Source organism: Populus nigra, chromosome 4 (assembly GCF_951802175.1).
Source record: "Populus nigra chromosome 4, ddPopNigr1.1, whole genome shotgun sequence".
In the NCBI taxonomy this organism is placed as follows: Eukaryota; Viridiplantae; Streptophyta; class Magnoliopsida; order Malpighiales; family Salicaceae; genus Populus; species Populus nigra.
The window spans coordinates 7,235,072-7,250,260 of record NC_084855.1 but is presented as its reverse complement, the minus strand read 5'-3'; the positions used below and the strand labels follow the sequence as shown (position 1 = coordinate 7,250,260).

The following is a 15,189-nucleotide window of genomic DNA, read 5'->3' as shown; positions in this document are numbered from 1 at the left end:
TTCTCTTCTTTTTTTTTTTTGCATGTTAAGATTCAACACGTGGAATCCACTCGTTGTTGCTGTCTAGTGTCTAGCACCTCCTTCACTGTCCGTGCATGCAAGCCACTCACCACCACTTTCTACATCAGTTTCAACAGCTTCTGGTCTGCGTTAGCATCTAAGGTCGCTTTTGAACCCTGACAGATATTCATGTACCCAGGATTAAGGATTAAGGATTAATGACGTGTTCTTGGGTTCTTATCTTTAAAAGTTGATTATTGAGTATTTAAATTAACAACTAACTCAGATCCAGGATTAGGCTACCCGTTAATCAACCTGTTCTTGGTTCCTGTCATGTGGAATGAAGGCGAGGGGCTGTGTGTGGATGGTGGTTCAGTTGAGGGATTTGCTTTCACAATTGGAGGAAAGGAAGGCAGCGATGGCTGAAAGGGAAGGGACTGTCAGTGGTAGCATGAGATAGAGGAGATGTTGTCGTGGGTGGCTGTGGTGTTTATGTTCAAAGGTTGCTGGAATAGTCAGAGAAAAGGGGTGTTGACATGCTAGGGTTTTGTGTGTGTGTGTGTCTATATATGTATGTATGTATGTATGTATGTATGGGACCGTTTTATTGAAAAGAAAGGGAGGATGCTTTTTTTTTTCCTTCAAGTCTCTTCTTCTCCCTCTATTTATAGTGTTAAACCTTTAAAGAAAAAACTTGACAATTAATTGGAAGATTTTTAAGTATTTTGATTTTTTCTTGTTTATTTGATTTTCTGTTATTCTCTATTATTTTGGTCTATTTATTTTGCTCATCATTTCACTTCTTATTTTTAATATTTTATAAAAACTTGTGGTACAACATTAAAAATAGTAAAAGTATCAAAAATAGTAAAACAATTATAAATTGATTAAATTACAGACAATTATAAATTGTTACATTGAAAGAATGTTTTTCATTTTTTTAAAATATGTTGGAAAACAAAGATAAAAAAAGAATCGTGACATATCCCTTGACAAATAGATACTATACATTTATCAAAAAAAAAACTAGGATAGTTATCCAAGTGGAAAACTAAAGTACACGTATATAGATGAACACAAACTCAAATACATAGATAAATACATGAACAATTTGAAAAGTTAGATAAATACGGTACATAATTGGAATATTTTTTTCACCATGTCGTTATTGTTTGGGAAGTTCATAGAGCTGTATTTATGGCTACAATAGCTAATTGAGCCGAGCCAAGTTGTAGAACATCACCCAACCAGGAACTTGGTGGGAGTGCCCGGATAATCAAAGTGACAAATGTTCAAAGGGATATCTAGCTGCAATTACAAGCATACCCTTTATGATTAACAAGAAGCTACCCTCAATACCCCGTGGGCTAAACTAGGAAATCAAGAGAGATCTCCAAGTCGTCTTACCTACCCTCTTCCACTTCGTGCCCATCTCTTCCTCCTACCCGCAGGGCCCAGCATTGAAAACCCCCATTCGCCGATGACACGTGCCCATAAAGAAGAACTCGTGATTTTCGGTGAAGACTGCAGTGATTACCTAATACATCTGAAAGTGTTGGTGTGCAAAGTCACCTCTTTCGTTGTTTATACAAATAGGAGGTGGCATTTTTATATATATGTATTTTTTAATTTTATACTTTAATGCTCACTTGATTTTAAATTTATTTTTATAATTATTTATTTATTTTTTATAAAAATATCATAATTTTAAATAAACATTCTAATATTTGATTTATGCTTAATTCATGGTTGATTTTAAAAGTATTTATTTTTATTATTGTAAGAATAATTAAAAAATATATTTTTTTTATTAATGTGAGTATCCGAACCAGCTTGTGCGCACCTCAACTAATTTTACAGGCCATAAAATTAACGACCATATAAGTCTTAAGTAAAAAAAAAAATCTTAAACCTGCATTTGCTGATTAGTGATTGCATATACCATCAATTTTGTAAATAATATTTATATTAATCACAAAACCAAACCACTTTATATTAACTTGTTTATTATTAAAAAAAATATAAACAAATAAAAAAAACCTCTTAATGTAAGCTACAATTTTTGCATATCAAGATAATATAATTTTTATATTGTGCCTTTAAAACTTAAAAAAAATTAAATTATTCCATGTAACTTTTTTAAATATTTTGTTTTTAAAATAATGTAAAATGATTAAATTATCTTTGATTAATCTTCAAATGAACAATGAACTCTTAGGAAAAAAAACCTTTTTATCCCAACACAAAAACCATATTAATTATATTATTGTGGTGAATAATAATGTATATCTTGATGCATAGTAAATTCTCAATACATTTTAATTCTTTTTCAATGTTGCAAAATCTTAGTCTATCATTGATCCCAAACATTCCTTTTTTTATTAACGTGGATATTCGAGTCAGCTTGCGCATATTTCAACTAATCTCACGAGCCACAAAATTAATAACCATGTAAATTTTCAGTTAAAAAAAAAATCTTAAACCTGCACTTGCTGGTTAGTGCTTGCATATACCATCAATTTTTTAAATAATATTTATATTAATCACAAAACCAAACCACTTTATATCAATTTATTTATTACAAAAATAAAAAATTATAAAAAGGCAAAATAACCTCTTAATGTAAGCTATAATTTTTGCATATCAAGCTAATATAATCTTTATATTATGCCTTTAAAACTTTTTTAAAAAAATTATCTTGTTTATTTTTTTAAAATATTTTGCTTTTAAAGTATTCTAGTCGGCACTTGAAAAGTCAAATGATTAAATTATTTTTAATTAATCTTAAAATGACCAACGAACTCTTAGAAAAATAACCTTTTTATCCAAAAAAAAAAAACGTATTAATTATATTATTGTGGTAAATAATAATCAATATCTAGATGCATAGTAAATTCTCGATACATTTTAATTCTTTTTCAATGCTGCAAAATCCCAGTCTATAATTGATACCAAATATACTCTGAATTTAATGGATGGATGTTATTTATAAGATTAATCTACTATGCCGATCCCAATCAATCTATTTATATTTTAGAGTTACGAATATTTGTTTGGATTCTAGTAGTGGGACTCGTGTTCTTGTTTTTTTTTTTAAATGATATATTCATATTAAGAGAATTTCTTGGTTTGCAAGATCTACACCGAAGCAAACTCAAGGCTTGATTTTTCCTGCTCTGAATAAAATCGAGCATTGAAAAATATTTCCTAAACCATTTCATTAAATATTAATCTATTGTACTGTCCAATTGTATATATAAAAAAATAAATTAATACGATTCCCGTTATACTGGGTAGACTGGTTAGAAATCTGTCCATGATTACGAATGGGCCATTTGGGCCAAGGCCGAATACCAGCAAGTACATAGTCGTCGCTCCTTGATTGAAATGCTCGGGCTTGGCTAGAATGTCTGGCTCAAATTGTTCGGAAGCCAGTTGCATCTGGGCGACAGCCCCGCATTCTTTCATATCCTTCATTTTTCATTAAAGAACTATCCCTGTCAAATCACCCGTAGTCCTTCTTCTTCCCCACTCTCGGAGAGGCAGGATGTCCTTTTTTGAAATGGGCCATTTGGGCCAAGGCCGAATACCAGCAAGTACATTGGCGTCGCTCCTTGATTGAAATGCTCGGGCTTGGCTAGAATGTCTGGCTCAAATTGTTCGGAAGCCAGTTGCATCTGGGCGACAGCCCCGCATTCTTTCATATCCTTCGTTTTTCATTAAAGAACTATCCCTATCAAACCACCCGTAGTCCTTCTTCTTCCTCCCCACTCTCGGAGAGGCAGGATGTCCTTTTTTCTTCTTTTTTTTTTACGTCTTCTTAAGAAAATACACCAGCAATTGTTATTTTTTTCTTTGTTATTTATTTTCTTTCCCGTGTTTTCAGGAAGGATACAAGATTCAATTCGAGTAAGTGCAAAATAATATAAATATATAACTAAATTAATTAAAATCTAAAAAATTCATAAATTACAAGCTTTTAACATAAAGTTCAAACACTTACATATATTATAAAACGATGCTCCATAAAATATCATATTTTTTTTACAATGAAGAAAAATCAGGCTGGCTCTGTATGGTACAAAACTTTGTGTGGACCAAAAGGTTTCATTTCATCTTAGGTCCCCTGTGGATTATTGCCTGCCGCAATTCCATAACTTTGTGTGGTACTACCGTAGTTTTCTTTTCTATTTTTGTTTCAAAAATTTGAAAATAAATATAGAAAGATTGTTTGCTTTTAAATAATGTAAAGACCAATAATTGGTTTTGAAAAGATGCGGCAATGGCTGAAGATTTCAATTCTCAAAAACTGATATCAAAAACATATTCGGACTCTTTTTATAAAATTTGATCTCTGGATATTATATTTGTCAACTCATTACAAATTAATTTTAATATTATATACACTGTTTTTAACTTATGGGATTTACCCTTAGTTTTTTTATTTTAAAAAAATACGACCGGTCGCTTTCTGAAATTCTATTGACAAGTCCCGATCATCGCTTCATAAAGGAAGGAAACAACATTGCGAAACGATCGCAAGACTTTCTTGAGTTCTGAGGATTAGAATGGGCAGGTGGCCTCTGCCATCTTGCATCGGGTCCATCCAGCCATGGTGTCGGCAAATATAAAACTAGATCCAGTTGAATCCTGGCTAACTTAATTCACCCACAAGGATCGCTTTATTTAGGGGTGGAGGCAAGCCAGGAGGGCCGAGGGCCTGGCCCCAAATATAAAAAGGTCCCACAATCTTGTTTTTTGTACTCAGTAATCCTCGTAGAATATGCTTTTTTCTATATATATATATAAAAAAAACTAATTACATTCTTTGCACATATGCCTGTCACACCCAACGCAAAGCTCCTCCAATCTATAACGCTCACAACATTGGATGACGATGAACGGTGAATCAGACTCTCTTTTCTTGCGATCGAGAGAAGCCTCGTATTTCGGAATACGATGCAAGGTATGTCCAGCTGCTTCCTGTCCAAATCCACACATTTTAAAATCGAGAGCAACAAAACTTAAAGACGATTAATTATGAATGTAAAGCTGGGCGTACTTCTACTTTCTTCTCTCTTGTTCTTGTGATGAACTTGTTCGACCAAGTTTGTTTCTTTGACTGAGATTCGCAGATAACAATGAAAACAAAGGAGAAAAGGAGAAAAAGGGAGCGAAAGCAAGCGAATCTTCTCATTGATGATTGCATCTTGTCTTTTAATAAGCGGGACCATTGTTTCATGTGTTAAAAATTATTGGGCCTTTGTCTTTATACGCAGTGTGTGTGTGTGTGTACACATCACACATGATTCCCATTTTGCCTCCTGTAAAACTTGAAAACCAAAAGGGTTAAAAGAGGGTCGTGTCAGGTTAAAAATGTTCTAGACAGTTAAAATAAATAACGGTGGCAATCCTAGTTATTTAAATTAAATAGAAAACACATATACTTTTTTAATCAAAACTCTCTTTTATTTCTTATTTTTCACAAAAACATGTCATTTTTATTAGAAAAATGATTCTTAAAAAAAAACTAATTGTGACTTGAAAAGAAAATTTCAATAAAAATACATGCCTTTATATTTTTCACACGAATGTATAAAAAATAAAATAACAAGTAACTTGATAAAACTATATATAGAGAGAATTTACCATAAAAGTAATACAATAGATATTTTATTTTGAATATTCTGTTTAAAAAACAATTCTTCAAATTAGGTTCAATTCATAAAATAATTATTAATATTATCACAAAAACTCTAATCTTATTGAAAAAACATGACGTGATAGGATCATTTTTTAAATATTATTTTTATAATTTTATTTGAGGAGAATTTCACTATAAATAAAAAAAATTAAATGATTAGATAAATAAGCAGAAAATGATGGAGAGCCCAAGAATAAAGTTCTTGCACGAGATATTTTTAAAAAATATGGGATAATATGTTGTCCACATAGACATAGATGTATCATCTATTACAATAAATCCCAGCCTAGAAAATAAGGTTTTGAGTAATTGAGATGTAAAAACTATGTAAAAATCTTAAAACATTCTAAAAACCTCAAACTCTTCATTTTCAACCCTAGAAGATCCTTCAATCAATCTAAAAACTGAAAATCAAAACAAATAAAAAACTTAACGATCCCTAATCTAACTTTTCAGCATGGTTATGAGGTAAATTTACCTTCATCAAACTCTTTTTTTTAGACAAACTCGTTAATAACAAGAACGATATTTTTTATGGCCAACCTAAAATTTAATTTATCATCTCTTTTTTGATGACTTTCTCTATCATCTCTTAACATTCAAGAACGAGAAAAATAAGATTTTAGAATTAAAACATAAACACCTAAAACTATATTTTGTAAAAACAAAACATAAGAATCAAATAATGTAAAAACAAAAAACTTTAAAGACTGAATTGAACTTTTCCAACCCTATAAGCACTGAAAAATGCATTGTAAGGCAACAATGCAATCCACAATATTTTTTTATATTGAATGCGAGGGCCACAGTATATTGTATAATAAGGCAGTAAGCTTCTTCACGGGGCAAGTGCATGTGTTTGTTTTCTTCTTTCAACCTGGTAGGGCAATATTGCAGGTGATGCGTGGACGGAGAAGGTAGATGCAAAGGCAAGGGACCACTGCCTGTTTATTACAAAGCATTATCAAGATGCCCCACTTGCCATCCTCTCTCTCTCTCTCCCTCTCTCTCTCTCGCTATATATATATATATATATACACATTTCTTTAATTTAATGTGCTCCTGGGGATGGACAAGCCCCAATACATGCAAGTGAAGTGGTTAAAACGACAAAGAGCTTGTGGTCCATCGCCACTTCGATTCTTTAAATATTGGAGCACGTGGGAGCAAAAATCATGGGCAATTCAAAATATTTCACTTGATTTGCTTTCACTTCTTTCGGATCTCATAAGAATACCTCCAAACTTCTTACAGCAAAAAGAAAAGGAAAAGGACAAAGAATCCTTCACCTTCTTCTTTTTTTCCTGTTCTTTTAATACACAACTCTAGCTTGGTTAGAATTCCGTGAGCTCTCAAATTGAGAGGGACCAAGCCAGACTCTAGCTCTCATCTCAAGAGAAATCTTCAAGATGGAAACGGTGTCAAGTACAAGATCCAAAGAAATAAATCACATGTAATCATGTGACTAACTAGGTACTTGTACAGAACTAGAAATCCTCATGATTAATCTAGTTCATGTAGCAACGAAAAAGCATATTAAACAAAACATAAAAGAGCAAACATCTCTCTTGAGAGATTAAAGACATCCATTCCTAGTAGAATTACGCACATGCACAAAATCAACTCTCTCCCTCGCCATCTTTCATGCTGCTGCCAAGTCCAACTACCTTCATCAAGGCCAAGAAACCCATAAATGAACCCTTGAGACCTCTGGTTGGAATGCCAAGAATGCTTCTCAATCAGCAAGGACATTGAAGGTGAAGGCATCGTCAATATTAGTTACTTCATTTTTCATTATCTTTTTTAATTAAAAGATGCTACTTTAATTAAATCTCGGTTAACCATGACCGACGTGGTGGATCTGATGCATCTAGCAAACAGTTCCACATACTCAACATGTTCTGAGAAGCTTTTTAGCCTAGACTCGGCCAGAAAGAAAAAAAAATATTCAACATGTAACAAAAGTCCAGGATTAAGAATGTAAAATAGGAAAGCTAAAAGACTGAGGTCGTTTTGCAGAGGCGGGTATCCAGTGATTGTTACACAAGAAAGGGAAACAGAGCATCACACGGTTGAAGAATATTAATGGCAGCATTGAATTTTAAAGGATGAGCCTAAGCTGTGCATGCTAAGTGGAAAGCAACCTGGACAAATCATCAATGACAGGACCCATCACCCTTCAAAAATTATCAACTGGGGCCACTTCTCCTATTCCAAAATCGGTTGGTCGCTTTTGTGACACGAACTAATGATATTTCAAAAGACATGTACCCATTTCCACCTATTTGGCAACTGGTTTTCAGTTCTCTCAAAGTTTGATTCAACTAAATTGAGAGACCATCTCTCCTGAGCTTTTCTCATGCCTGCAAATATCATTGCAAATTTGCAACACGTCGCTTTTCCTTAAAATTCAGATAACAAGGGGGTGACATAAAGCATACAACTTCATCCCTATCGAAACAGTTATATCCATACGGCATGAAGGTGGAGGTATTTAGTGCTACAAACAGGAAAAGTGAACAATAAGATAAGAGTGGAAACTGAACCTATGGAGATGGAGGCCAACCGTACAGTCCAGCATCTGCTCCTTCATAGAACCTGAGCTCAAGTTCCTCCAGCCTTCCCTCATCATCCCACATCTCATCATAACTCTCGTCATCGTCATAGTCTCCCCCGTCACCAGCTAAAAATCCCCAGGCCAAGTAATCGGAATCATCTGAATATTCGGAGCAATCTTCTTCCCAATCATTTGCCTCATAATAGTCCTCCATTACAAGAGGCCCCAATACTGTCAGTTTTTGGAACTTCTCCTTGAAGAACTTGTTATCAAGGTTCACATTCCAGCATCCTCTCAAATCCATAAACTCAAGATTTGTACAGCTTGAAAGGATCTGCAATAAACTTTCTGTGCTAACAAGATGGTAAGCCATTTCTAAGCGCTTCAGCTTAGGCATCGTGGTGGCAATGGCATAAGCCTCATCATCTTGGGCTTCCAAGCCTTCTGTATCTAATGGGTGCATATTCCGGCACAGCCCCACAAGCAATTTGCAATGCTTTCCGATTGCCTCTAAAGCACGCCCACTAATTTTATTACAGTAGCTCACATCCAAGAAAGTGACAGTGGAAAGCCTTCCAGCAATCTGTTCAACTATCGAATCACTAATATCACTTCTCGGAATCCGCAATGTCTGGAGGGAACCAGCACTTGCAAAAACAAGAAAAAAAAAATGAGACCCATATTGCAAAGTATCAGATCAAAGAACACCAGCATTGAAAGGAAATTGGGCCTGGCTCAAAGTGATTGAAAGCACGTTAAAGTCATCTCTACAATTTGGGCATACCAATGGGAGTTCTAAGAATAAAGATGAGCAATGAAGCATCAAAATTAGATAAGCATTCCCTATATCATTTGAAATTCTAAATGCAAGATGAAGGAGAGTTCTAAGAATAAAGATGAGCAATGAAGCATCAGAATTAGATAAGCACTCCCAATATCATTTGAGAATTCTAAATGCAAGATGAAAGACTAGGAATAACCATTGGAACTGTAAATATCTAGTATAATCTAGTCAATTGAAAGCACGTGGGTGTTACAAAAATGTCAGGTCCAGCTTACTGGTCTGCAAGGAATGAGAAATTTGTATCATTGTGGAGTCCAGAGACACAGAGTTTGCGGAGGGATCCACAGCTTCTCGTGATCAACATTTGAAGCATGCGATCAAGGTGATCAGGATGGCACCTAGTACTCCATTCCTCAATGTTGATCTCTTGCCAGCAATATGGCCCTGAAACGGCTCTGCTCCATGATTTGCAAACCCTTGGGACCATGGTTAGTATCTCCTGGAGAGAAAGATTGCGGAAAATTAGCCCAAGGGCATCTGGTATCAATTCATCCCAACGACGATACTCATCTCCCTCTTCCATGTAACCTGACTCCATACAATTAAACCAGTAGTTAGATAAATTTGTCTCTACAGAAAAAGAAATATGAGAAGTGGGCAAAAAAATCAACAATTAGGCAACCTATTTAAGCATGAAAATGACGTTATGGTCTCATTCAAGAATTTTAATGGAAAAGGATTCGTCTCCAGGAATTTTAAGAGAAATTGCTTGGAAATTGAACAAAATTCAAAGAATCGATAAAAACTATGAGAAGAAGTTGAAGATCTCTACTTACTATCTACTTTTCGCTAGAGATAATGAAAGATGTAATCTTTATACGAGATACCAGTAAGGATGAACAAGAAATTGACAATTACAGAATTGTAAGAGCGCAACAGAGAGTGCATGCAAGGCAAAAGGTGAGAGAAGAGGAAAGAGAAAAAAAATAAATCGCCAAAACAGCAAGAGAAAAGAATGGACTAACCAAATGAAGAAATTAGAAGCAAAAGCTACCTTGAGGCTTGATGATAACAAAGAAGGACCAAAATTTGGGTTAATCGTAACAAATTACTTAAAATCTACTCTTGACAAGAAAATCTGGCAAAAGACACTAAAAAATCTAAAAGATAAAAAAGAACATTTAAAGCACCTTCACAGATCCATCCAGATAAACCCTCAAAAAGAAACTGCTTGGAAAAGAAAATAACCTTACTCGCAAGACAGAAACGCAAGAGACCTCATCTACATACTAATGCATGCATCAATTGATAAATCCAAGCACATTACAGTGTCCGCTGAGTCTACCTCACATAAAACATGATGGGTGATGAGGTTTGAGCTAAAACTGTTCTTGGCTGGTGAAACCACTTGATTGTGTTTTTTACATTGCAGACCAAAGTAACAGGCGAGCCAGAGTTTTTCATTTTCTTATAAACAATACAGAGAGAAGAAAAACAATGGTAAATCGGGCCATGTTTTTTACACACCTGGAAGAAGTGAACTTTCCTTTTCCTTCTTTCTTCGGGAATTGGATTCTGCAAAAAGGAAAAAAAAAATCACCGGTTTATTCGCCAGAAACGCAGGAGAAAAGAGGGGAGAAGATAGAGAACAAGAGAAGCAAGAGAAGGAGGGAGAAAGCTACAAGATTATAGACCCATCTACCCACCTAACTAGAACAGCATCAATGCTAGCAGCAGCAGCAGCAACAAGAGTAAAAACAATAAAGTGAAAGGGCAAGTGGTTGTGTAGGGAGCTCAAAAACAAGCAACAATGTATTGTACCTTTCGGGAAAGAAAATTATTAAAAGTGACAAAAGACTTTTAGTTCTATCTTCAAGCACTTCGAAACTTTGGTTTCAGACTGTGTCTGCTTGTAAAGAATTTTAAGAAGGTAAAATTTAAGAGCGAATTGATTAAAAATGTAATAAATAAATAAATTATATTAATCTCGGCATTACGGTGAATTGAAAGCCTAACTAATCATACGGTCATGCTTAAAATGACCAGTTAAAATATAATTTTTAATTCTTATAGATAAATTAATATTCTGTTGCAAATTCATATATATTTTTTAATATTAATTGGTATGCTTTCTAACTCAATCATGCTATAAAAAACTTGTGTTGAGAATATTCAGTGATAATTAAAAAAAGATATCAGGAATATTGGTCCATCCCACTATATATCAAATCTAATTTTGCATTAAAAAAATAATGTGCATTCATTATCCTAATGTAAGAATAACAAGAAAAGAAAAAAAGAGTGATAATTAAGATTAAATTAAACACGAGTAAAATGGATAAAGATTACAGATTATAAAAGTAACTTTTCTCCTATTTTACTTTCAGAACAAACAAAGCTTCAAAAGGGTGAAGCTCGTCCTGGTGACAACGATAGCATTAGATTAACCAGTGGTCTCCCTCGTGTATTTTAGCAAGGAAAATAAAGAAAGAAAGGAAAAAAAAAAAAAGTTTATTGGAGATCAATCATTGCTGTTCATTAAACATGCGCGATACTAATTGGAAAGCTCAAAACAAGATGCTCCAATAAATAATAGCATAAAGGTGGTATTTAAACAATAAATAATAGCATCGCATGCTTAGATATTATTATTTTAAATAATATTTATGATTATTAAAAGACCATATTGTCAACTTTTTATTCACTGAAAAAACTAGTTTGAAAATAAAAAAAACTTTTTTATGCAAATTTGATAAATTTTACTTTTAAAGGTAAAACAATCTCTACAGTGTACCTCGAAGATATAAAAGGATTAAATAATGTTAAAAGGTATATTTTTTAAGCACATCATAAAAACTTCACTGTGCGTACAAAAGAAAAAAAATACCTAATTACTTTTGATTATTTTTTTTAATAATATATATTTTTAAAATAATATAATCCTTATATCGTGCATTTAAAAAATAAAAAAGATGGAATTGTTCCTGTCAATCCTCTCATGACTAATGGTTCACGTGAAAAGAATCAAATTACCTCTTTGTTTCTTTTCTTGGAATGATTATTCTTTTTTTTTTTAATGCAATATATAAATTATAGTATTATTGGTTAACGAAAAGAAAAGAATTGCTGCACTATGTATCCGTGCATGGTCCTTGACAAAATAAATAAATCGAGTGACAGTTACAAGTTCCAAATGGGCCCTGTAAAGAGGAGCACCGACAAGAGCCGCGTCTTAAAGAGTTTCGAGAAGAGAGTAGCCTGAAGGCCCGTGTGAGATGGGCCAGGTTCGGCTGAGTGGTGGCATCTAATCGACCAGAATGGGAGATGGATTTATTTCTTAAAGAAACTAAAGGTAATAATTATCCAGATAATGGCATCTGAAAACCCAGCCGACAGCAAACAGCGTTCCGCCCTTTTTTATCCGCCCAGGTGTGAGCATATTTCTGGGATATGAAGCACGGCAACATTAATTTGACTGTTTAATGGACTGGACTGGTCACTGGAGACATACTGTTCGAACTTCGAAGATATTCAAAGAGTAGGTGACCCTGCAGGGAGCCATGGTGATGCAAAGTTAAAGAACAAAGTCCTATGCCGCAAGGCCTCTTCACAGGAGCGTACTTTCATTGGCCTCCACCCCTTCGTTTTTCCACATGTATATGGGCCACGAGCGAAGCCCCGATTTTCTTGTGGCGTTGGGGCCGTGTAGGGCTGTTCACTGTGCTATTGTTTATGTCAACGTCATGTCCCAGCGACAGCTTCAGAAGGAAATTCGATCTCTCCCTGCCTGAAATTTATTTCGGCGTGCATGAACGTCATCTTAGATGGTCCACCTCTTATCGGGACCGTATGTAACGATGTAGAAAGCTCAGTCCATCGGCGCACTATTTGAATTTATTTTACTGTTTGTAACCATTCGTCATCTTACATTTGTCCGTATCAACTACTGTCTAGCTTATGATTTAAAGGAATCGGTATTTTACTGTGAATCAAAATTCACTGTATTGTAAGTAAATTGTTATAGTGTAATGATATTTATACCGTACAAGGTAACAACTAATAAAGTGAAAATTAGGGGGTAAAAATGGTTTCTTCCCGATATTTATTTAACATCATCAAATTAGTCGGGGTAGATTATTATTTTTTTATTTTTATCATAATAAAATTACTTATTTATTTTTTAAAAAAAAAACAATAGGGGTGACTAAGGCTCTCTTAAAAACAAAATTTACTAAGTTGGCTTCATGTTTTTAACGTGTTTTTATAATAAAGTGCATTGAAGGGTGTTTAGATATCTCAATAAATATAAATATTATTAAAAATTTATTGTCGTTTGCATTACACACTCTAGCAATGCGTAAGCGAATGGGTGGTGCCCCCACTTCCGGCAACCCGTGCAGTGTCGCTCGAAAGTCAAGTGTCGTCTTCTAGGGTGGCACTAGAATCTCCTCGGCGGCCCCTCCGTGCTTGGGTGATGTATGTGAAGACCGATCTCTACTTTGTCTTTTTCTCTCTCCTCCTCGATTCTCATTTCAAACCCCTTTAATTTTTCAAGTCAACCCTTTAATTTGGGTTTTCTTTATATTTGATCAATGTTTTTTTATTATTTGTTTTATTTAAAATAATTTATAAAATTAGATTTTTTTTTCAATTTTATCCTTCTTTTATTTTTTTTCATCTATCATATTTGACCACGATCTGTTGATTGTTGTTTTTCCTTGTTCTTTTCTTTCTTTATTTTATTTTTTAATTTTATCCCTTACTATATTACTCCATTTGGTTTTTATACCAAATTTAACCACTATTCTTTTTGTTTTTATCATTTTCTTAATTTATTTTATCTTTTAATTTAGTCCCTTGTTGTTTTATTTCTTTTAATTTTTATATTATATTTGGTATTCATTCTTTTAATTGATATTTATTTTATTTTTCATTCTATGGAGTAACCCAATCTCATGGTCTTAATTACAGGTTTTGAAGATTAGCTTGATTTGACCTTCAATTTTTTAGATTTTTTTTTTATCAATTTCATCATTCGACTTTGTGATTTATACCGCTTTTCTTTCCATGAAATTATCTTATTTTTATATACCGGATTTTGGGTTAATCAAGTTAACCCTGGTTGAATTAATTTTTTTAAAACATTTTTAATTGATTTTTAATTATTTAGTTTGTTTAAAAACCGACCTTAATTTTTTTTTTTTTACAAAGTTATCCTAACCTTGCAAGCGACTTATGAGTTTAATATGCTAACTAAATTTAAATTTATTTTTTAATATTTAATTTATTGATAATCAGGCTTTAAATATGCTAACTAAAGTTAAATTTATTAAAAAATTTTCCCTATATTATCTTGTTTTCATTTAATATTTTCAAATCATGCTTTTCATGTTAAAAAAAGTGTGCCACTAGTAATAACTACCTCTAAGGGTATATTTGACAGTGTGGTAGTAGTTGCTTTTAAAATAATTTTTTATACCGAAATGCATGTAAATGATATTTTTTTATTTTTTAAAAATTATTTTTTACATCAACACATCAAAACGATCCAAAACATACAGATGATATTAAAATTTAGCAAAAAAAAACCGTATTCCTAAACAATTTTTTAAACAGGTTGTATCAAATGATCCGATCACGCAAGAATCTTTTAGAGGTTGCTTGTATTCAATAATAATAATAAATCAGTTGCATGTCCCCGTGTTGCGAGGTGATATAATCTTAATCTTTCAATTTAACTTAATTTAATTATACAATCTATTGTTTAATGATTTGATTATTCTTCTCATAATTTTAATTTGATCATACAATCCACTGTCTATTGATTTAATTATCAAAGTGACTGTAATTATATTTATTTATATTTTTTTTACTGTGTTTAATCAATAATAGTAAAAGATCTATTTTCATGAAAAATATTAAAACCAAAATATGTATGATTTGTACAATATTGTATCCTTTCCCAACTCGGTATCAAAATTTATTATTTCGTTAATCAAAATTGAATTTAGGAATTTCTCATCAAAAAAATTAAATCAAACAATAATTAAATTTTAAAATATAAATTATATAGATTTAAATTCTCAACTGCTCTTGATTTTTTAAATAAATATTATTGTACCATCTCTTGATTTTTTAATTTTA

At 32.9% G+C, this 15,189-nt stretch overlaps 1 protein-coding gene across 3 annotated transcripts; it reads right to left on the bottom strand.

Moving 5' to 3' along the window:
- Positions 1-8,076: 8,076 nt before the first annotated feature.
- LOC133692770 (F-box protein FBW2) lies at positions 8,077-10,884 on the bottom strand. 3 transcript variants are annotated; one of them, XM_062113907.1, is made up of 4 exons: positions 10,752-10,884; positions 10,573-10,620; positions 9,321-9,633; positions 8,077-8,908 (listed from the first exon to the last, which is right to left on the bottom strand). In XM_062113907.1, exons 3-4 carry the CDS (start codon positions 9,626-9,628, stop codon positions 8,251-8,253), a joined length of 966 nt encoding a protein of 321 aa, XP_061969891.1. In that variant the 5' UTR covers positions 9,629-9,633; positions 10,573-10,620; positions 10,752-10,884; the 3' UTR covers positions 8,077-8,250. The 3 variants fall into 3 exon arrangements, with proteins under 3 accessions (XP_061969891.1, XP_061969892.1, XP_061969890.1); XM_062113908.1 differs by lacking the exon at positions 10,752-10,884 and adding an exon at positions 10,728-10,746; XM_062113906.1 differs by lacking the exon at positions 10,752-10,884 and having other exon boundaries at positions 10,573-10,721.
- Between the last annotated feature and the right edge of the window lie 4,305 nt (positions 10,885-15,189).

Coding starts and splice junctions, on each gene's coding strand:
- LOC133692770 (XM_062113907.1), bottom strand. CDS start 9,628: ATGGAAGAGGGAGATGAGTATCGTCGTTGGGATGAATTGATACCAGAT. Junction 8,909..9,320: donor TTCTCATTCCTTGCAGACCA/GTAAGCTGGACC, acceptor TGTTTTTGCAAG/TGCTGGTTCCCTCCAGACAT.